Genomic DNA, 23,033 nt, shown 5'->3' with positions numbered 1-23,033 from the left:
ACAATGTAAAAGGTGAAAAACAGCCAAGCAGAGGAGCTTCCATTCTGTGGACCAGCTAGTGGCACCAGTGAATGTGGTTTCAAAGCAACGGGAGTGAGGTGCACCAGTGGCAGAAGTGACCCCTGTAACTTTTCTGAAAGCAACAGGGCCCCGTGCAAGGGCTGATGCTCAGGCTCCACGGCGAAAGCAGCACCCCGGGTACTGGGAGCTGCTGGCTGCTCTGCCAGTGCCTCACCCCAGCTGACCCCATGCAAGGCAGACACCTCAGCTGGCTCTTCCACCCAAACGTACGCCTACCTCGCCATGCTGATGAGATGACCCCAGGTTTGTACCCATCACCCTCCTTCACTTCTCTGCATTGCTGGTGCCAAATCCTTTGCATCTCTCTGCCCAGAGCTGATGTCCTCGTTCTTCCCCTGCCTCTGCCAAAGCCTGTCCCAGGTCTCAGGAATCCCTCTCAGACACAACTGTGATCACTTCAGTTGTAGCTTCCCCAGCCTTCTCTTCTCTCCCCGTACCAGTCATGTTCAGATACTAAATCGTTCTTTTATACTTATATAATCACAGAATGGTTTGGGTTGGAAGGGACCTTCAAGATCATCTAGTTCCAACCCCCCTGCCATGGGCAGGGACACCTTCCCCTAGGTCAGGTTGCTCAAAGCCTCATCCAACCTGGCCTTGAATACTTCACTATTCGTATTTCTTGGATTCATCCTGACTTCACCAATGCAAAACTTACCCACTCCAGTCAGCTCCCTTGTACTTTGCCCCATGCTCTAAATCTATTTCAACACTCGTATCCCTCTGCTCTGCCTTTTTTTACCAAATTCTGCCACTTTGTCCTGCTCAGACATCATGGAACGCTATACTCTGCATCTCTCCTTCAATTTATCTCTCATTTCCCCTCGTGCAACGCTTCTGCGATCACACACGCCAAATCATTTCTCTTCCATCATTGCCCCTCATGCATGGGAACAAAACCAAAGGGTCAGGATCAATAATTACTCAAACAGTGAATCCCAATCTGCACGCTTAAGACAGCAGTTTTGACTTGCATTCAACGGCTGTTTTTCCCAAAAGCTATTATCCCCCACAGGGGACCCGGAGGTTACGGAGATGGGACAGAGGAGCCCGGAGAACATTGCACCACAGGGTACAGCTCATGACTCCCATCTTCCACACCGATGCTCCCAGCCTCAAACACGAGGGCTTCCTTGTGGCAGCTGCCTCCTTTTTGGGTCCGTTCCAGTTACAAACAGCTCACAGCGTGAACGAGAACTGTCCATAACAGTCTACCAGCATCTCGCTGCCAAACCAAAAATGAAACGTGTGGAAAACCTGTCCTGACTCGCACACGGCCGCTGACCGAGGCGTGCGGCTCCGCCGTACCAGCAGCGCCGCTGCTTTGGCACCTTCCAGCAAACTCTCAGAGATCACTCCTTTTTCTGCCGAAAACGCGTGTGTTTCAAGAGACCTCCAACATAGTCACTACACCACGGACTCTAAATAATTTTTCCACAGGAAGCAATTTTGTATTCCAGTTGCTAATCTGAAAGAAAACCACCCCAACATTTTATATCAGCAAACAGCGTCTTCTGCAAACTAAAAGACATTTTGTCTTCAGCAAAGAGCTGCTGCTCTGCCGTTAAAGTGTGCGTTGTTAAGCTCCGTGGTGCTCACCTATTTAAAGCAAGGAACGCAATTATCTGCCCAGAAAGCAGCTTCCAGAGCTGAAATGAAGCTGTGAAACCCTGTGTCAGAAGGAAAGGGTCAGCGTACACAGGCCCACCCCTCCAAAAACCCAATATTCCCGATCCCGCTGTGCGAAGCACACGCCGTTACCTGGAATGAAGTCGGGGGGTTGATGTTAACGCGGGCTTGGTTCCAGTGCTGCCCCTTATTTCCACTCGAAGACCACAACGGGTTCTCTATGGCGGTCTGACCCTTCAACCGCAGGTAAACGTTCAAGCTTCCTAGAAGAGAGGGGGAGAGCTGGAATTGGTTGGGCGCTCTGATGGAGCGGAGATGCTGAGCTGGGAATAGCAGCAGTCCCCTGCTCATCCCCCTTCCCGTGTTTCATGGGCCTCTGCTAGGTCTGGATGGATGTGGAGAGTTTCTTGTCTTATATTTGAAAACTTTAAACTCGGGAACACCATGAACTGGAGATGTGAACCCACAGCGGAGGCAAACGGAGCGTGCACAGAGTGTGCTCCCTGTTGCAGGCAGTTGCACCCATTGCTCCCTGTAGCTCAGAAGGACACCAGGCTTCCCAGGGGGAGATGGGTAAAACAGAGTTTTCTGTGCTTTAGTGCAAACAACCTCCTAACCCAAGGGTAAATAAGCAGCTTGGCTGCCTTACACTTAGCCCACGCTCATAGAGACTGTCCAGCTTCTAATGGAGTGCCACAGAGCCTGGCAAATCCATCTCAGAGACAGATGTGATGCCCTGGCTACTAGTAAGGAGTATCTCTGAAGAACAACATAATCCTTTAAGTTCAAATAATCATAGAATCATAGAATGGTTTGGGTTGGAAGGAATCTCAAAGATGATCCAGTTCCAACCCCCCTGCCATGGGCAGGGACACCCTCCACTACACCAGGTTGCTCAAAGTCTCATCCAACTTGGCCTTGAACACTTCCAGGGATGAGGCATCCACAACTTCTCTGGGCAATCTGTTCCAGTGCCTCACCACCCTCAGAGTGAAAAATTTCTTTCTTCTATCCAATCTAAATCTCCCCTCTTTCAGTTGGAAACCTTCGAAAAAACCTTGTCCCTCATTGTGGAGAAAAATCCCGCAGCCCTTGGTCTTTCCCCACCACCACCCATCAAGTTACTGGTTCCAGCCCAGACATTATTTGCAATAGGTAACAGATGGTTTGCATTTGGCAGCCCTTCTCTCCCATCAACACCCCTGTCTCAGACCACCAACAGAAGCCAAACTGTCTTGGTGCACCAAGAGATAGCAAATGCATGAACTTCATTTAGCAGGGTTCAGTAATTCACATTGTTTGGAGATTTTGTTCCTTCTGGCTCACCGCTGTTATTTGCAGAGGTGTGGGGCAGTGGTGTCTCTTTGCACTACGTAAATTGTTGCCCTTGCCTTCATTTGAGAAAGTTCAGACAGTCAGGTTTAAGCAAGACCACTTTTTCTTGGGTGAGTTTGGAATGGCAGCTGGGAAGCTCGTACAAATCATACTTGCAATGAAACCTCTCAGATTTGAGGCAGCTGCACAGTGACTCAGCTCCTGCGAATAAAAAGTTCTTACTTCCAGCAACAGCAAAACTCACTGCCTTGAAAAACATAAAGCTAAACGTGTAATGGAGCAGCAAATATTCTCATCATGGCTGTTTTACCGGGGTGCCCAGAACGAGGCCACACATCTTCTTTGGAGGAGGTGGGGGAAGCGATGCTCGCCGGCGCGACTGGGTGGCACCGCATCTCCCACCTGCCTCCCACCGCAGAATTTGATTTTCCAAATGCAAGGGAGGATGCAGAACCAGCACAAAGGAATCATGGCTTTTACCAAGGATAGTCCATCTCTGCCTACACGTATGCTACTGGGTAAAACAAAAAGACCTGACGCAGAAAGGGCTTGAAAGAAGGGGAACGCTCAGGGGGGTTCCCTGAAGCACCCCCCTAGAACGTCGTGGGGCTGTGCAGGGCTGCCCAGCCTCAGCCCTCTTCCAAACAGCCACAACAGCTCTTGGGCAAGGCTTATGTTATTCAGCTACACCCGTCCTCACTTCCCTTGCTTCTCTCCAAGACTTTTTTCAGTGACTTTTTGGATATTAGGAAAAAATTTTTTACCATGAGAGTTGTAGAACACTGGAACAGGTTGCCCAGAGAGGTGGTGGATGCTCCATCCCTGGAGACGTTCAAGGCCAGGTTGGATGAGGCCCTGAGCAACCTGATCTAGTTGGAGATATCCCTGTTCCTTGCAGGGGGGTTGGACTAGATGACCTTTGAAGGTCCCTTCCAGCCCTAACCATTCTATGATTCTATGATTCTATGATTCTATGACTGTACTGGGTCTCCAGTCTGAAAAAAGGTGAGGTCTTAGACAAGACTACCTCTGGTTATAAAACAGAGTTATACACAATGTTATTTTTCTAAAAGACAAAAATCAACGCCCATATCAAGCAAGGGATGAACAGCTAATTATTCCACCTGTTTGTGCAGGCTGATAGAGCTATTACCGCAGGGCTGTTTGGAATAACTAAATAATTTAAGTAGGAAAAGCATGGAATTCCATCACTGTTGAGGCAGCAGAGATTTAAGATTGGTCATCACATACTCAGCCTCTCTGTGTCACATAATTTCTTCGAGTTAATGCCATAATGATAGCAGCCTAAAATACAAAATAGCCATTCATGCTCAGCTGTTGCCCAGCATGTTGGTTAGTATGGAAGTACCTGCCTGTCCCTCACTGCTAGATATGGACACAGCTGCCCAAAACATCGCTGAAATCTTACACCAACAGCTTCCCCAGCATGCTCTGACAGCACCTTCTGCTTCCACTTTCTGCGCTGTGATGGCTCTCTGATGACAAGAAAAATGATCGTTCCTGGAGTGTTAATTAGAAATGCCCCGTTTTGGGGTGTAGATGGAAAAATCCGAAATACAGATTGTTTTAAAAGATGGTGACAGCTATGACGGAACTACAACCTATTTCTCTCTCTATGTAGAGACACAGTAAGGGCAGTGACTCTTCATTTTCTTCTTCCCCAACAATAGCTTATTGTTTGCTGCAAATCAAGTAATGGGAACTTGTATTTCTCTTATGCTTTAGGGATAATCTACCTTCTCCTTTGGAAGGGTGTGGAGTGACGTGCATGCAGCTTCTCCAGCAGCCAGCACTCTCAGAGCTACCCCTGCGTGGTCTGTCAGGAATTACAACTTGACTTGTGAGGAAGAGCCATCTATTTCAGGTAAAGAAACGCTTTATCTTTTGGAATCTGATTGTCATGGCATGGGATGCAGGTCCTTGTTTATCTCGTTAGAGCTGTGCTGTAGCGTAAGTGCTAATCTCAGATCTGTCCTCTGCTCTCTGAGAAGATTCCCAAGCACCTCTCTTTATCGCCACAGAAATCCTCAGCCTCTTCTCCAGAGACACCAAAGACCTCAACAGCAGGCAGAGAGGCTGAGCTGGATAACCTGGTGGGCTGATTTTTTTTTCAATATAATGCAACAGGCATATTCTCAAATTGGTATCACTGGGGTCACTCATTTTTACCAACGGAGGATGAAGTATCTTTTCTCCTAAGCCTCCACACCACCAACAGAGCATCATTCCAAGATGACTTTCCGTTTTATTAGGGATCCTTCAAAACCTTGTCGGAAATGCAGAAACGTTTTGATGAGCACCAAAACTGTTTGTTTTGCAAACAAAGTACTTTGCCCCTGAGCCATGGGAATAACAACCCTAACACTGCTTGGAAATCTTATGGACATGGACAACTAGGGAGAAGAAAACAACCCAGTGGAAATGCACCAAAGTCTGCTAAACAACGCTGCAGCACTCTGGATGAAAAAATCAAAGGTTAATGGCCACGCATCTTCTCTGAGCACACTGTCCACAGCTCCAAGGAAGGAAAAAGCTGGAATGTATGTAAGCCCAACTCCCCCGAAAGACTCTTCCAGTTTTCAATGAAGTCAAGTCAAGAATCTGCAGCTCACGGTTATTCAAAAAAAAGATCCTACAGGACAGAGATCATACACGAAGTCTCAGCCAGCAGCTCCTATCCTGCTCTTGTGAAGGAATCCATGAGCTGGCAGTGCACATTACAGTCCCTAGCTGCCCTGACTGGCAGTGCTCCTTCCCAAATGGGACTAAGAAGCACCTTCCATACGTTGGCTGCAAATTCCTGAACAGTGGTGAAAGGTCAAGGCTTCTAACAGCTTGTGATAAAACAGTCAATCTGTTTCAGCAATAAGATTTAGAATTATCCACAGGGGATTAATCCTTAATAAAATGCAACTCTTCTGAAAAAAAGAATATTACTAATTAAATGTTTCCCACAGAACTGTTGAGGTCGGAGGCACCTCTGGAGATTGCCCCATGCTCAAACCATGGTAGATTACAGCAGGTTGCCCAGGTCCATGTGCAATCAGATTTTGGATATGTCCAAGGACAGAGACTCTACAACCTCTCTGGGCAACCTGTGCCAGTGTTTGACTGCCTTCACAGTTAAAAAAAAAAAAAAATTTCTCATGTTTAAACAGAATTGCCTCAATTTTAGTTTGTGCCCATTGCATCTCATCCTGTTCCTGAGCATCTCTGGGCTCCATGTTCTTTATGCTCTCCCTTCAGGTATTCATATACACTCATGAGATCCCCCAGAGCCTTCTCCTCTCCAGGCTGAGCAGTCCCAGCTCTCTCAGTCTGTCCTCATGAGAGATGCTCCAGTCCCTTCATCGCATTTGTGGCCCTGAGCTGGACTCTCTCCAGTAAGCCCATATCTCTCTTCTACTGGGGGTCCAGCACTGGACTCAGCACCCTAGCTGTGTCTCTCCAGTGATGAGAAGAGGGGAAGGACGTCCTCCCTTGACCTACTGGCCACGCTCTGTCCAATGCAGCCCAGGAGGCTGGTGGCCATCCTTAACACAAGGGCGCATCATCTGAAACACTGCATCGTGATAAGGTTTGATTTCTTTGGGCAAATCATTGTGTTGTAATAACCCCTTTCCTAACCCAAAGTAATTTCCAAGACCAAAAATCTTTAAAAACTTGTTCAAGTAGTTACCTCATCAATATGAGTATCCATACAACAATCCTGTGCTTAAATCATTGACGTCTTACAATTTCATCACTCGTTAGGTTTTTCTTTTCACTGTCCTCGTGTGAACAATTTCAGTGACAGAGTTCACATCCGACAACTCAAATGGTACATATTTGCTGATTTCATAATTTTTTTCTTGTATGCATGTGGCGTTCTCATATGGTTCATAACGTTTTGTCCTTATGAGGAATTAAAATTTTGAATTTAGTAGACGTGTATGAGCGTGCATTTAAACGCATGGCTAATGCCATTAATTTACTATTTTTCTGCCAGTCTCCTCTTTAAAGACAGAATAATATGTAATTTTGTACAAAGCTATTCAAAGGTAGATCCTTTTTGAACATTAGCTGAAATGATGCTAACGATATTTTTTAACACTAAGGAACAAAAGTGGTATCAAGCAATTTCGGTTTTCAACAACTAGGTGTCCACATTGCCATGAAGAAATCCTGTGTAACTGTCACCCCTAATCATCACCATCACCACCTCCACCCGTGGATCAGCTCCTTCGTTAGCCAGCAGTACACATGTCAACTCCAGAGATGACACACAAACAGGAAGGGCGATCCCAGCGAAAATCCAAGGACGCAGACACTCGCTGAGAAGGCAGCCCAGGAGAACACCCAAAACTGCACCAACGAGAGGTCACTGTTTTGTGGACAGACATCAGGCTCAGTGGCTGTTTTTCTTATGATTTATCCCAACCTTAAGGTATTCCAGAGAACCTCTTTGACCCTTTCTGTTTGTAACTTTGCTCTTCACTGTCATGTACCAGAAATAGTCTGGTATACGACCACCTAGGGCAGGTTATATTTTTTTTCATTAAGCACAGCTCAGTCGTTTCCTTCCAATAAATGGCCAAGCTCCTGCTACAACACAGAGCCAGGAGAACTTAGACCTGGGGCTGAATTCATGTGCTCGCACTGCGGAGACAACTAACAAAAAACCTAAGTGAACTTGTCTGCTCTATTTAAAACCTGAACTCTGCCTGGGGGCAGGCGAAGGTTTTCCGAAGCCACCACCAGAATGCATTGTGAGGATGTGCTTGCCCTTGAAATATATATAAAAATACATCAAGTCAGGTCAGCTTGGCACTGGAAAGCCTCTTGACACACCGGTAAGTGCCGAGCACCCCACGGGGATTTACAGGATTTATAAAAACCAGCTGTCTATCATTTATACTTTTATATTTTCCCACGTCTTTTTTTCACTCTACGCAAAGAAGTTAAACGCAGGTGTTGAAAGAGCTGTGACTAAAAACAGATTTACAGGTAGACCTCGAAAATATACACGACTTTTCCAAAGGAAAATTGCACACAGGCTGTGCCAGCACGTGAGGAGTGCTGCTGCTCATCGCTTGATCCTAAACCTAGTGAGGAGCGACTCAAACCACCACGTTAGTATCAGGCAAAATCCTTGCAAATACCACTTTTTCTGTTTCCACACTCTAAAGTTCTCATGCCCCAAACCTCACACATCCACAAAACACGTCCCAGCTGTAAGAAGGGCTCCTGCTAGTGTGCTCGTTAGTGGAAACCACAGTTTTACAGCAATTAGGATGCTATCAGGCACCTCTCTTGCTAGCTTTGGTTGCAACCGCCCCTTGCAGGTGTTGGCAGTCCTCAAGTGCTTTTCCTTCATATGAGTGGACATTCCAGCTGCTATTTCTGCTAAAGTGAAAAGACAGGGTCATTGGCTTTCTCTCACCTATGTGTTGTCCATACATGTGATAGTAGAAGCTAAAACAATAGGCTGTGTTCGTAGCTCCGTACGGGTTTTTTGGAGCGACACTGAAAACAGGGCTAACAAGTCTGGCCTTTTCTCCTTCCAGCCTGGGGCGGGACGTCTCAATGTACATGTAGAAACCTGGGGGAAGTCCAAATGGAAATTGTTAGGTTGCAGTCTTCAAAATCCAACACGCATACATGCAGGAAGGCACGAGGACATCAAGCATCTTGATTAATTTTCACATTCATCTGCCATCACCATGGTTTCTGGGACATGTCTCCTCTGCATTAAGCCCATGTGTTTTCCACAACTGCTTCAAAGACCTGTTTTCTACCAAGTGTAAAACCAGGGCTAGCAGGTCAGTACTCGTGAATAACTTCAAATCGATGTAACGTTGTATATGCACAAGAAAAGAAAAAACCTTTATGACGGGGTTCACACTTCAGTCTCAAGGTTGCAGTTTGTTCCTATGAACCGTGAGTGGGGAGGACTTGTAAAATAAAGGGAAAACATCTTGATGGAAACCTTTCAAGGAACACTTTGTCAATCACGTGTTTGAAAGCTCACTTCCGTGCAAGAAGACAATATTAATTTATTCTTATCCTGGACTGTGCCAACAACAGAGAGAGTATTTACTTAATCCGACCAAGCAGACACAATGCAGTGTGATTTTTCTCCCCTTCGGTAGCGCAAGCAGGGGGTTTACAATAAAATAGCATGAGTTACTGCAGTACTTGATAAATTCAGCACAATATGGCTGACTTTTCAAATGCAAATATGCACTGCAGCCAAGATGGCACGCTTCTGTCAACCGGGGTAGCAGATTGAAAATTACACATTTGAGCAACACTCAAAGTAAAAACGGGGCAAAAAAAAAAAAAAAATTCTCATTGTGACAGTCTGAGAGAGTCCAAGTCAGAATTTCAACGACATAAACCAGAAGACTATTTCAAGACGTGCCAGAATGTTTCCCCACTAGAGTGTAACGTGAAAGCAATCGCTTCGAGAATGGCACAACGGAAACACTACAAGGTGGTTAATGGCACCGTTAGTGGGTGGTGCTTTGGGACCAGCCGCGCGTCTCAGCACTGCCAATTTCTTTTAGAAGTCCTTGAAGTATGCTTGTTCTTGGTATGATTAGGAAAAATGACGTAGCTGGCTGAATTGGCTGTCCTGGACAGGTCCCTCATCCCAACGGAGCAGCAGAGCTCCCAGTCCCCTCCACAGCTGGAGCTTACCTTCCTTGGAGCCAGTCCGATCCGCGTTTGGCCCCGTGTTGGGGGTATACTTTGTGTCTCTAGTGGCAGTGCTTTGTTTCGTCCAGTCGAAATTGTCTGTGTCGTCTTGAGTGAAAAGGCAAATGTTGCCATCCTCGAACCCACAGTGGAACTCTCCTGCCAAGGCAGAAAACGAGCAGAAATTTAGTGGCTGGAACTATTCATCCTTTGCTTCTCTGTCAAAGTACTCGGCAATTACAGCAAACACGTTGTGGGATGATGCTTATTAACAGCACTGGAAAATGGATGTACATTTGTTTTACGTCAGTCTCTAGTGTTTAGTGTATGTTTTCTTTCGCAGTAATCTCAATGAAAAAAAAAAATCATAGTCCTCAATCTGTGTCGGTGTTACTTGAAATTATATTCAAGTCTTATTGTATAGCTCGTCCTCACAAATTCACATGTATACAACTGCCCTTAGAGATATTGTCTCTTCTTACCCAGCTAGCATTTCTAAAAAGTTTTGAAGAACATGCAGCACGTCCATAAAACATGAACTATGGGGGGTAAAAACCCTAAGAAGTGGGTTATTTTGGTTTAGGGATAAGAACATTAAGGAAAAAAGGATAATAGCTCTTCAAAATGAAAACATTATCTCCAAGTGACATCTCCTAAAGTAGTCTTGGTTTTCAGCAGGGATGGGAAAGCAAGTAATGGCTAAAATGAGAACAGAGGAGCTTCAGGGAAGACGTGAAGAAAATCTCTAAAAATCAGGACAGTGAAGCACATGAACAGATTGCTCAGGAAAAGCAACGAGACCCATCAATTATCATAATCAATTAGACAAATACCTGGGAGTAAGGTTTACATCTGTCTGAACCTATATAGTATCATAGAATCATTTACGTTGGAAAAGACCTGTAAGATCATCGAGTCTAACCATAAATATGGACAGGACAGGTGACTGTATCATGTTCAGAAGACACCTCCTAGACTTTCACTAAGATCTCTGTTATATACATGAGGCTGAGTGGTAAAAGCTTAAGTCTAAAGAATAAAAACACCAGGAACCTCAGAGAGCATTACTGGGATCCTCCCCTTTACGAAACAGAGGTCTAGGAGACACACCAGTCCAGTGATCCCACCTCCTGGGTTACGGTAGGATGATAAAATCCTACTGTCAGACATTTAGGAACCAAACCAAAACTTCGAGGTTCAGTTTTCAGTTTCATCTCAGAACAGAATAAGGCCTCACGTAGTAAAATGTGCAAAAGCTCGATTGTAGGCACATGAACAGTTCCTGCTGAGTCTACTCTTGCAGCAAAGTCAATTGATTTATCTGAGAAAACAAGCAAATCTCTCTTCTCTAGGGAGAAGGCAGCCGTACGCCTACTGTGTCATGCCTTCTTCACAGGGGTGCAATTTATATTCATTGTTATGAGGAACTCTAACACCAGGCGTCATGGGATTATTCATCTGTGTTAAACTGAGAAGGTATATAAATGTTTGCAGGTTTGGGGTTTCGGTGAACTATAAATCCACTTAAGCCACTGGAGATTCACTGTAAATCAGGGAAGACAGAAGGACCTGGAGCTTAACTTGGATATGTACTGCTAAGCAAGGATGCTGGTCTGAAACTTATTTAAAATGAGATAATACTGCAAACTGAAAAAGCAGGCTTGAAAAATCCATTCCAAACCACAAGGTGCATTAGAAGTGATTTCCAAGTCTTCCTTATTCTGCTTCTGCTCGTCCAAAGAGCGACACAAACTGTACCCCCTCCACAAGAGTCACCATAAAACACCTCTCTATAAAACCAGGTTATCACAAAAATGCAGTCCACGGAAACGTCCTCGGCTATTAGCACCTCAAGCAGTTGACTTGATTTCTCAATAAATCCATCAACTTTCTTAGATCCTCCGGGAGGACTAATTTCCTAAATCACCGCTCCTTTACTGGCAAACACGACTGATAACCATCGGCATGATGGAGAGCCAATTTCAGGACCTTGCACCTTGGTTTGCTTCTGGAAGCAAGGTCTTCTGAAGCTTGAATTTTGAATGATGAAAAAGTGGCAATACAGACAATCGTTCAATGGAGGAGCACCATCGTGAGCACTGCCAAGAAGAAATACAAACAGAGGCCCGATTATGGTTTTTTTCCTGAGAGATGAGTAAATCAAAGAACGAGGCCATAAGGAATACACATGGGCGGATTACATCCAAAATCCTTCAAGAGAGAACCATGTGAACAGATGCAGACCGACACCTCCATCTTTACCCCGAAGACCAGGATGAGAAGGAGAAGACCCTGACAAAGCTCTTGAAAGACACAAGGACTCAAATGAAGAGCTCCGAACAAAACGCCAGCTGTGCCTCTCATCTCCAAGAACACCTTTTACACAATTTGAGCTCCAAATCTGCTTGGTTTACACCATATTTTGTGCATTTGGCTTCCACCTCCACTTATGCAAGCCCTTCCTGGAGCAAAACTGGTGCTGCTTCTACACAGGGTGATAAAATTAAAGTGCAAAACATTAACTAAAGGAGAAAATTTCTGATTACCGGATCCAGTCCTGCAGCGAAGTGAATTAACACAAAGCATTTCCAGCCATTCAGCAGTTTCTAACACTGCCCCTCCACTACCTTAAAGCTGCATTTGCATGTCACACCATGCCCTCAGAGCTTCATTAAGAAATTCCACATCAGCAGAACAAAAGGTTTTTCTTCAAGTAGAAAAAAAAAAAGAAAAATATTCAAGCCAGACAAAAAAAGAGAAGTAAAACTTTGCCATTTATGTAATAGGAAAACACCGATGTTGTATGGGACTGCCATTTGGAATACATTGGGAAAGGTTAGTGTAAAACATTCTTGGCATTAAACACTTCTTAAAAAATGACAGAAGAATAAAAATGGGAAACAGTTCCTCAGGATTAGCTCAGTATTCTTACGCAAGAAGTAAGAGCTTTTAAATAGATCTGGATGCTCCCGACCTGTTCATGAATGGGGCACATCAAGTGCCAGGAGGACCAGCTGGCCCTTCCCCAGCACCCACGTGTGCACCAGCCCATCACACCTCTCAGACCACTATGGACTGCTGAAAGCACTAACAGTGCTGCCAATTACCATTATAGATAGTGGTCAATTTTTGTCAAAGCACATGCCAGCACTGGAACTGGACTCAGGTTATTAATAATTTCATGGGCAATTAGGGCAAATTCTGAAACTGTTCTCAAGGTGAAACACTCTTCATTGTAGTATGAATTCTTGTCATCCGTTTCCATAAAATTCAAGTTGAATGTGACTCTCCAGCATCTAATCTCTTCCATTGTTCAGGTGTAACATCTAGTTGAACTAAGTGATATGAAATCCTTATGGTTTACATTAAATGATTTCTATGATACATCACAAAATGTAGATCTGTGATACATCTCAGTGTTTAAGTCATCTGATGCTACTTGCTTATGCACTGCAGAAATTTCACAAAAAGGAAGGACTTTTGTCATGTGATTATTCCAGAATTGAAGCAGGAAGAACGTGACTTCAGTTTCCAATACAGATATCTTGTCTCAGTTGAATACAGCTCTTACTCTTCATTCACCATTGTGTAAACAAAATTGAAGCGATTTCCAAACTGAAGTGATTTCCTTCAGCTCAACAGGTCAGAAAAAAAGTAGAACTTGGTTGATATTGTCTATTATATATGATCATTCACTCTGTAATTTCAGTAAAAATAGAATGAAATTGTAGCACAGCTAATTATTAGATTGAATTTGTTACAGGAGACAGAATCTGTATCTCCAGCTTACTGGTTTGAATCCATTAGAACGAGATTTCTTCCCTACCAAAGGATTTCATTCAAAAAGTCTTTGGGGAAAAAAAAAAACAAACCAAGATTTTACCATCTCTTTGCTCATCTGAAAGACGTTACACTGGATACCCTACAGTTCTGGTGGGCAAACTTTCCCATGGCCACCAGCGCAGAGGGGCAGATCTAGAAAGCAGAGGAAGAAAACATCTTCTCAAGTGGACAGGTTGCCGGAGTTGCCCTCCCTCCTTTGAGCTGCCTGTTGTAGGGGCAGTTCAGATGCCACCTGCACTCTGCCACGTGCCTACCAGAGCCGTTGCTTTTAACTGAGCTACAGAGACATTGTGGGCATGAGACAGTTTCAGATCTTAAAGATCACAGAGGACTACAGTGAGAAGCACTTGGGACTGCAATGTGTTTTTTTCTTAAGATCATAGAATATATATTTAATCTATTAATTAGCAAGGGTCTCATCTACTGCTCATTTAAGTCAATGGGAGTGGTTCCCTCAGCTCCCGTGAGCTTTGAACTAAGCTCTGATTAATTATTAATGCGTTGTACAAGATCTTCTGCAAATAAGTTTAAAATTTAAGATTTAGCTGTTGTGTGTGAGAGATGGAGAGAGGCTGCTTCAACAGCCCGGTGCTGCTTTTCTGTTGGATTGTGGCTGGGCTGTAACTCCAGACTGAATCCCACTCTTTTTACAGGAATACAAGAAAGATGGGGAGAGGCTGTTCAGGAGGGCCAGTTGTGATAGGACAAGGGGTAATGGTTTTAAAATAGAGGGAGGTAGATTCAGGTTGGATATTAGGAAAAAATTTTTTACCATGAGAGTTGTAGAACACTGGAACAGGTTGCCCAGAGAGGTGGTGGATGCTCCATCCCTGGAGACGTTCAAGGCCAGGTTGGACGAGGCCCTGAGCAACCTGATCTAGTTGGAGATATCCCTGTTCCTTGCAGGGGGGTTGGACTAGATGACCTTTGAAGGTCCCTTCCAGCCCTAACCATTCTATGATTCTATGATTCTATGAATATTTTTTGTGTATTAAAATTATTCGTGTACTCTTGCTCTAAAAGCAAGAGTAACGGCAGAACATGTTACGACAGCAAAACACGCCGTGGCATGGAAGCAAATCGTGATGCAGGTAGATGTGGGGACTCTTAGAAACAGAGTGGTTTTACTGGGACATACTAAAGCTCCAGTGCAGTCTCCCATCTGTGACATTTGTAGGGATTTGCACACGGAAAAGTCTAAGAGCAAACTGCAGGAGGGGTCGTTTCTCCCCTGCAACATCCCCGTGCCCCATCACCAGCACCGTAGCGAGTACATCGTCAGTTTGCATCTCCAGTCGTGCCTCTGGAGCTGCCTCCTGTGAATTGGTCTGAACACTTTCACACCCTCGTCACACTTTTGGTCTCCGCGTTCCTCTGTGCAAACGAGGTCCACGATTCCTGCACGCGCTGCGTGAACAAAACATCCTTCGTTTGGTTTTCAAGCTGCAGATGAGCTTCTGACTACCCTTGGAAGCATCAAAACAGCTCAAGAACTGCAAATGCAGTTCTTATGCAAGGACAAATTAATTCAATTCAGAAAATCTCATAAACTGGCTCTTCCTTCAAGATTTCCACAGTATCCGTTGAGGGGCAGACACTGTTCCTACACAGTACTTGAATTTTCAGCTATTTATCAGTATTCAGCTACTCCTATGACTAAACCACAGCATCACCCATAGACACCGAGCTGCAACGCCCACAAAGGGATGTTATTTCAGAACATTAGTATTTTCTTTTAGATGAACTGTTTGGGCAGTGCGAAAGAAAGATGAGCTGGAGCTGTAATTTTTCCTCTCTCCATCTACCCTTGCTTTTGTGCCTTGGCAGAACAAGAGGAATGACACCTTCAGCCGCCAGCCCAGCTTGCACACAAAACAAAGGTGGTCCCTGCAATCCATGAACTGCAATTGAAAGTGAAATACTTATCATTTACTTCTTATTTATAAGGGACAACAGGTGCAAAACCAATTCTTCATACACATAAAAGCTAAAAAGATGAAGAAATACTTACGTAGATGTGGATTTACTGGAGCTGGAAAACAGAGTAAAAATAGAATTAGCACAAAGAAGAAATTCTAATTCATCCATATTCAGATGAGCCTAAATTTCCCATTGTTCCCTCCTCCTCAAGACCTTGATCGCTGCTCTTACACCGAGACAGTCGGCAAAACTGGGAAATTCTTTTTTTGAGCAAATGTTGTGGCTTCCTGGCGACCCAAAGGCAATGGTTTCAGTGGGAAATAATAGCCTCTCCCATCCGCAGTGTGTATGCTCCATCACTAGTACCTGCAGCTTGAGGAACGAGATGCTGTAATTAAGCATCAAGCCTAGATAATTGGTGCAGATATGGTAAGGATGGGGACAGCTGTACAGCAGAACTCCAGGGTGATGCCTTTGAACAAGGATCCAACACAAACTACAGAAGAAATGAATTAATCAAAAGCAGAGGTTCTGCATCGGACCTTGCTCATCACTTAAAATTTCATTTTAGTGTTGTTCAAGAATATTTCACATAATGAGTTACCCTTTACTCAATGAATAGTACTGTTCTTCGATTTAAGATGTCTGTGTACACGAGTCGTAAGAAACAGCACTTGCATTCTTCTCAGAAATGCCAAATTCCTTTTTAAATAGCAGAAAACATATGCACAGGAAGTTTGTGAGAAGAAGTTTGATCTCATTAGAGCAAGTGACGCATACAAGAAAAAACATGAGTCTTCTAGCACATAAACCCTCTTCTAGGGAAGGTGTCTTTTAAAGAAATGTAAGATGATGACAAAGGAAGGTGAAACGTGGTGTCCTAAAAAACTGCCAGCAGTGCTGGCACACCCAGTGCCCACATTCAGTGACCAGCACAGGGACCCACCACCATGGCTGGGTTCTAGATGCTGCTTCTCCTGGGGCTGTGCTCTCGGAAGCCAGAGGAGCATCGGTGCAGCATCCCACCTCTGCATCCCACCTCTGCATCCCACCTCTGCATCCCACCTCTGCATCCCACCTCTGCCCACTCCCCGTCCCACGGCAGGAGCAGCCCATGCTGATCCCTCACCGTGAGAGGCACCAAAAATAATTTTGCTAACATTGCATAGAAGTTTTGAGGTGACTTTGCTGAAAAATATTATTTCTGTCTGTTCTTTTGTGGGTCTGTCCAATGCCCCGTCTGACACGGCAGGACTATTGGGTACTGGGAATCTTTGGAGAAACTGATAAAACTGGCACTCTTATTTCACAGACCCTTGGCAAAATTACAAAAACTTCTACATCCATAATTCTTCAATATCGAAGTTCGTCTACTTAATGCCTTAGGAGGATGAAACAGAATGAAAGCCACACCTTGACAGTGGCTATCTTAACCAGGGGAATGGCTACCCAGGTTTAGACCCAGAGTAACCTGTACAATGCTTAATACTGGAAATCAGGCTTGAATGAGAAACCAGTCTGCAGTTCTGTGCTACCTGTTTGCAGAAGGGTGAATTTGAGGATGGCAGAAGGATGCTAAGCTCACAGTCAGAACTGCATGTTATTAACATAAAATTTGAAATAAAATTTTATCTCCAAATAATGGGTACATCTGGTAAAGCCAGACTTCAGCACGAGTGTTGCTCCACGTTTTCCTGCTGCTGTTCCCATGCCATGTTTACAGACATGAACTCTTGGTTTGTGACCCCGGCCATGGATTCTGGATCTGGATTCAAGCTGATGTTTTCAAAACAGCTCTGAATTAGCACCTCTGCCATTTTACCTTGCCTTCTTTTAAACAAATGCACAGTGATGTGCTCCAGTGCAATCTTCTTAAGAAACTTAGTCATTACATTATATTAGATAACTTCATAGCTTTTACCAACAAATTACCTTTTAGTCTCCAAGAAACATTCATTTTGTGAAATCCTCGAGTGATTGAACTTGGAATAAGCTAAAATTGCTGGGAACTACATTTACTGATGCTTCATTTGTAACTAAACGTACGGGCTTTTATGGAAACTATCACCAACGTGTAACCTTGAGCCACGCTATTCAGATTATTCTCAGCAGAGCTAAAAAGGCTTCTGGCCAAAGCAGCTCCAGTTCACACTGACTTGACAAAAGCAGAAATTCAAATTAAAACAGTTAGGCTGAACTTATCTAACATCATAAACTGGGGAAAAAAAACCTGCCACGACCAAACAAAAACCCCACTCTTCTAAGAAATGCAGCACACTGCTGTAAGACAAGGTGCAAAGGCTTGAGCTCGCACGGCGGAAAGGGAAGGTTGCTGCGTGCACGACACACGGGTAGCGAGTTAAATTAGCCATAAAGGCAAATTAATGGATGAGTGAGGGAGTAAATTCCCAAGGCTGACTTTGAAATGTCTGGAAAATCTGTGCACCTCAGAGGGTTGTCGCTGCTCTGCTCAGCCGACCCCGGCTCGTGCTGGGAGGAAGGTTTTGCTGGTGGAGAATCTCGGGAGGAGAACAAAGTGTCAGGAAATGTTTGAGCTTGGTTAGAGCCAAGACGGATGATCCCTTAATCTTCCTGCCTTTCCTCCAGCAAGCAGAGGATAAAACCTGCTGGAATTTCGGTTCGTGGGATGATTTTACTTTTCGGTGATCTGTGTTTGTGCAGGTCACAGCAGAAAAATGAGGGCTGAATGGTTTTCCTTAATGCTTGCCCTTCTACTAGGTGCAGCTGCATTTACACAAAGACAGTTACATTTCCTACAGATCCTTCCCAACACAAACACTTGTTCAGCTTACAAGTGAGGTGGCCTTCAGAGACCTCAGCATTATGTCTCCCCTTCAAAAAATCAGCTGCAAACCAAGCTTTCTTACCCATGAACAACAAAGCCAGGTAAGTAGAAGCATGGTAGATGTTCAGCTGCTATGTTTTTTATCGCTGGAAACTGCTCTTAAAAGCTTTAACCAAGATCAGAAGTCCACACCTCTAAGCACTTGGTTTGCACAGGAGAAGCAATATGCACTGTAAATACTGGTACTCTACAAGGACAAGGCTTTCTTCCTCCCATGACAGCAGTTTTCCTAACTTACTATTTATAACATTGTAATACTGGAAGTGCATGGTTGTGCAAACTTATAAATCCTATCATTTATTCCCTATTTGGTGTCAATTGTATTTTTTCTGGGGACTACCAACATAATAATAACAAAAATAATAGCAATAATAATAACCACAATTATGTACTCTTCTTCCATACAGAATCTGGGGAGCGTCTAAATCTCATGTGAAAACACACAAGCTGGATTAAAGAACAACTGGCCACCATCATCCATCCACCACTGATTCTACATTCGAAGAACAGTAATGTTGGGCTGTTGGCTTTTTCCATAGAAGGGAGCTAAATGTGCTTCTTTAATCACTGATTAACTTTAAAAATATTAAAACACAAGTGCACATCTAGAGCGACGAGTGCTGAAGTTTTAACTGGAGTAGCTGGAGGACTTTACAGCCAGTTTGCATCAAATAGGCTGACCCAGATTTATGTAAAGTGATGGAGATTATATTTAAACTGTTACTATGAGACATATCTGCTTTGTATTAGCCTACAAAACACTCATTAGTGCTACTTAAATTGCCCTGTTGGTATTTACTCGGCAGACTGTGTTCACTAGCAGAGTAACATATGTATCTACCAAAGAATTTGTCAAGTGATATTTAGCTGCAATTATCAATGTCGCTCCTACTGTGATGATTGCTCTTTTCTCCAGTCCTTTTGGTGTGCAGAAGAGAGAATAATTCATGGCAGGCAAGGGATTTCCCTACGAAATGCTTCTGCCATGGGTAAGTTTTTCATTTTAGGGGATCGGATGCTGTGGAGTTCTTATTTTGTATTTACAGCTCCCTCTTTGGATGGCAGAGTATACTGTAAAAAGTGCATTATTGAGGGTTTCCTGCTTTAATAGTCTCCTTATTTTGGATGGGCAGATGGCTACCAGCAGGCTAGCACACTGGAAGCTGTTCTTTTTATATATTAGCACTTTCCACGTTCATCTCCAGTTGTAGGTTTTAATTTAAAAGGTGATGTGCCCTGCATCACGTACACAGGAGCGTAACCCAACAAAAATCACTTCACAGGTAGGATTAATGTGGCTTAACTTTAGTGATCTAAAACTTAGACACCTCATGTAAGAGTGTCACTGGGGTGTCTCTAGAGACATATGGACATCTCCAGAGGGTGATTCATCCCTTGGATGAAATCTGGAGAAACGTCCTCCTCTCTAGTAAGGCAGCAAAAACAACCAATACACTGGAAACCTCACGTTCATCCTTACACACTTTATAACTATTCTGATAAATCAGTTCTGTGGGGTACCCACCCAACACTGTCCTACTACAAACGACAAGCTGAAGCAGAGCATGGCCTATCCATCCTCAGTTGGCACAAAAATGAAACTTAACTGTAAAAGTTAATGCGTTTCTTAAAGGCAAAAAACACTTTTAGCAACTCTAACTACAACGTGTCCCATCTCCTTCTTACACTGGCTCCGTTTCTTCAAAACGAGGTGAAATCCTATTAGCCTGCTTAAAGCTGAAAAAATTAAGGGAAAAGATGTTTGCAATGGGAATCCTCCCCAGCAATACAAATATATCAGTGCATTTTAAACCTAAGAAAAAAGCATTTTTTTTTGCTCTAAGGGTGACTGAGCACCAAACAGGTTGCCCAATGATATTTTGAAGTCTCCATCCTTGGAGATATTCAAGACGTGAATGGACATAGTCCTGGGTCTTTGTCCTCCAAAAAAGAATGTTCCTTAAGTGGTGGGATGAGAAAGAAGGGCTGACACTGCCAGAGGCCGATGTGCTTCTGGGTGCAGAAGCCAGAGCCACACAAAACCCCACTGAAAATCGGAAAATTTAAATGTTTTCCTGCTTGCATGAGGTCTCACAATGTAATGGGAGAAAAATGTAAAACATCATCTTAGTTCTCCTTTTAAGAAACATTTGCATGCTGTCTTTTAGTTTCTGGATAATGTTTATAATTATTTCTTACATCGACGCAGGCCTGCCGCTGTTCACCCTGCTAGCCCATTAACTGCTTTGCTAAGACTCCAGCATTTCCCACTATGAGTATTGGATTTGCACTACAATAATGTGTGCAATATGATTATTTTATAGCTGAAGCTATAGCATCCTTCAAGTTAGCCTGGTAACAGTTTGCTGACACCACAGCCATTGGACGGATGCCGAGATAAAATGCGTATTTGAAGCAGAGAAAGCCTCAGCGGTTCCGGGATCCCTCTTCAAAGGGAAGTCACTTTAGGTTTATCTTATTGATTAGCATCTGGCTCGTGATTTCGACCAATTTCTGAATTGGTTGGTACCCAGAGCGATAGCACCGCGCGTTGCTCCAAAAGCATCCCTCCATCTGGGGCACGAGGCGCTGGCTGCTTCTCTCCCGGGCGCTGGATTTTGTGCTGGCACCTCATCAGCACGTTTGAAACGGGATGTTAGTCACATCTGCACTAATGGCAGACTCCAGCAGAAAAATTTTGCCGTAGACAAAATACGCCTTTTATGCTGCATGGGAATGTTCTTCCTGCCAGCCAGGGGCTAGAAATGTAAATCACATCATGTTTCATTAAAACCTCAAACTCAGCATGGTTGTGAGCCACAGCCGAGACCTCAATCAACCTCCTGAGACTTGCCAGGATACAACCACCACCAAAAAGGAGCTGCAGAGACTGAGTGACCTAAATGGTGTTTTTTTCTCATTATGGGAGCACTGGTCAGTATTTCATAGAATCATAGAATGGCATAGGCTGGAAGGGACCTCAGAGATCACCTAATCCAACCTCCCTGTCATGGGCAGGGACGCCTCTCAACTAGACCAGGCTACTCAAGGCACCGTCCAACCTGGCCTTGAACACCTCCAGGTGTCAATTCAGTCATTGGATGAATTTCGAGGTCCGCGGAAGTGGGCAGTGGGTGCCTGGCACGAGCTGGCTGTGAGCACACGAGTCTCCCTATCACAGCCAGAAAGGATAGACTGGGATTGCTGGAGAGACATCCCAAACATCTGAAGGAAGCTTCTCCTCCTGATTGCCTTTGGGAAGACCCTGGGTCTTTCTTTTGTGCATGAGGGGAGCCCCTACCACTAGTGTCAGAGAACAGGCACTTTTTAGACTAAAGACATCCAACGAGGAGTCAAAATCCAACAGGAATTGCAGCAGAATGACCATCTTCTCCTCATTTCTACGCTCACAGATTTAGTAAACAAGTTCTTTTAATTGAGATTTTGTTCTCATGAGCTTTGGGAAACGTAGACTTTGCAAAGACTTCCCTGTAAGAGGTGAAACCTAAGATCATCCATCATCATCGTTAGCAGGTCTGGCATTTAATGAAACGTGCAACTGCGTTCTTTAGAATTGACGTTTAAGATTGTTTAACGTAATTTATTCCCTTGATATTAATACAGTGATAAAAATAATTTATGATGAGGTTGAGTAGGGCTGAGCTTTCCTTGATCATGAAGAATTGCACATAGATGCACATTTAATTTTTTTTTTCAGATTTGTTCACTATTTTAAGTTATATGAGAATGATTTTTGAAAGTAATTCTGGATCTGTAGGTTGCTTTTGGGCCTTCTGCTGCATGTGATTTCCTGCTTTAGGCTCTCTTAGGTACCTGTATGGCACTAATTACTGTTGGATCCAGCTCCTGGAGCAATTTGACCTACCTGGCTAGCTGTGACTTGACCTGCATGTCATTTGGCTTTTGTCCTGCAGGATTAGCACAGTTCCTCATGACAGAATCATAGAGTCATAGAACAGTTTGGGTTGGAAAGGACCTTTAAAGGTCATCTAAGTCCAACCCCCCCTGCAGTGAGCAGGGACATCTTCATCTAGATCAGGTTGCTCAAATCCCTGTCCAGCCTGATGTTGAATGTTTCCAGAGATGGAGCATCTACCATGTTTCACCACCCTCAGTGTAAAAAATTTCTTCCTTGTATCTAGTCTGAATCCATCCTCTTTTAGTTTAAAACCATTATCCCCTGTCCTATCCCAACAGGGTCTACTAAAAAGTCTGTCCCCAAAGGATAAACTCACACTTTCATGATTCCATGTTTACAAATACCTCCCCTTGGCAGACCATTCCCTTTTTCAGTTCAGCACATCAGGTTCCCATTGCAAACTGCACAATTATATCTTTGGTAGAGCTGCCTTCTCTCTAAGGCACCTCTTGCCCATTCTAATTTCTACAGAAGAAAAACAAAAAAAGTGATTCAGTTATTCATTAAAGAAATACCCTAAGAAAGGTATTTTGAGGGATTTTTCAGAGCCCTAGGAATAATTTCCTGATAATGCTGGGAGACTGAATGGAAGGATGTAAGAATACTGTATTTTTCTTGTTAGATTAAAGTGGACAAATCTTTGTCACAGCATGACCTTTTCGAGGAAATTGTATAAATGGCCTTTTCTACTTGCATAGCAATAGAAACTGTAACTTTTTT

At 43.9% G+C, this 23,033-nt stretch overlaps 1 protein-coding gene across 1 annotated transcript in view; it reads right to left on the bottom strand.

Moving 5' to 3' along the window:
* The window catches only part of MDGA2 (MAM domain containing glycosylphosphatidylinositol anchor 2), a 403,898-nt gene that overhangs the window by 4,955 nt on the left and 375,910 nt on the right, over positions 1-23,033 (bottom strand). Inside the window, exons 12-15 of the mRNA XM_086613247.1 lie at positions 15,599-15,619; positions 9,748-9,903; positions 8,489-8,647; positions 1,843-1,973 (exon numbers count right to left, since the gene is read on the bottom strand). Of these exons, the coding sequence (XP_086469373.1) occupies positions 1,843-1,973; positions 8,489-8,647; positions 9,748-9,903; positions 15,599-15,619 (467 nt within the window). The remainder of the gene's footprint in view (positions 1-1,842; positions 1,974-8,488; positions 8,648-9,747; positions 9,904-15,598; positions 15,620-23,033) is intronic.

This window comes from Tauraco erythrolophus, chromosome 6 (genome assembly GCF_009769465.1).
Source record: "Tauraco erythrolophus isolate bTauEry1 chromosome 6, bTauEry1.pri, whole genome shotgun sequence".
Lineage (NCBI taxonomy): Eukaryota > Metazoa > Chordata > Aves > Musophagiformes > Musophagidae > Tauraco > Tauraco erythrolophus.
The sequence above is the reverse complement of the archived record's forward strand: the minus strand, read 5'-3'. Positions and strand labels throughout refer to the sequence as shown.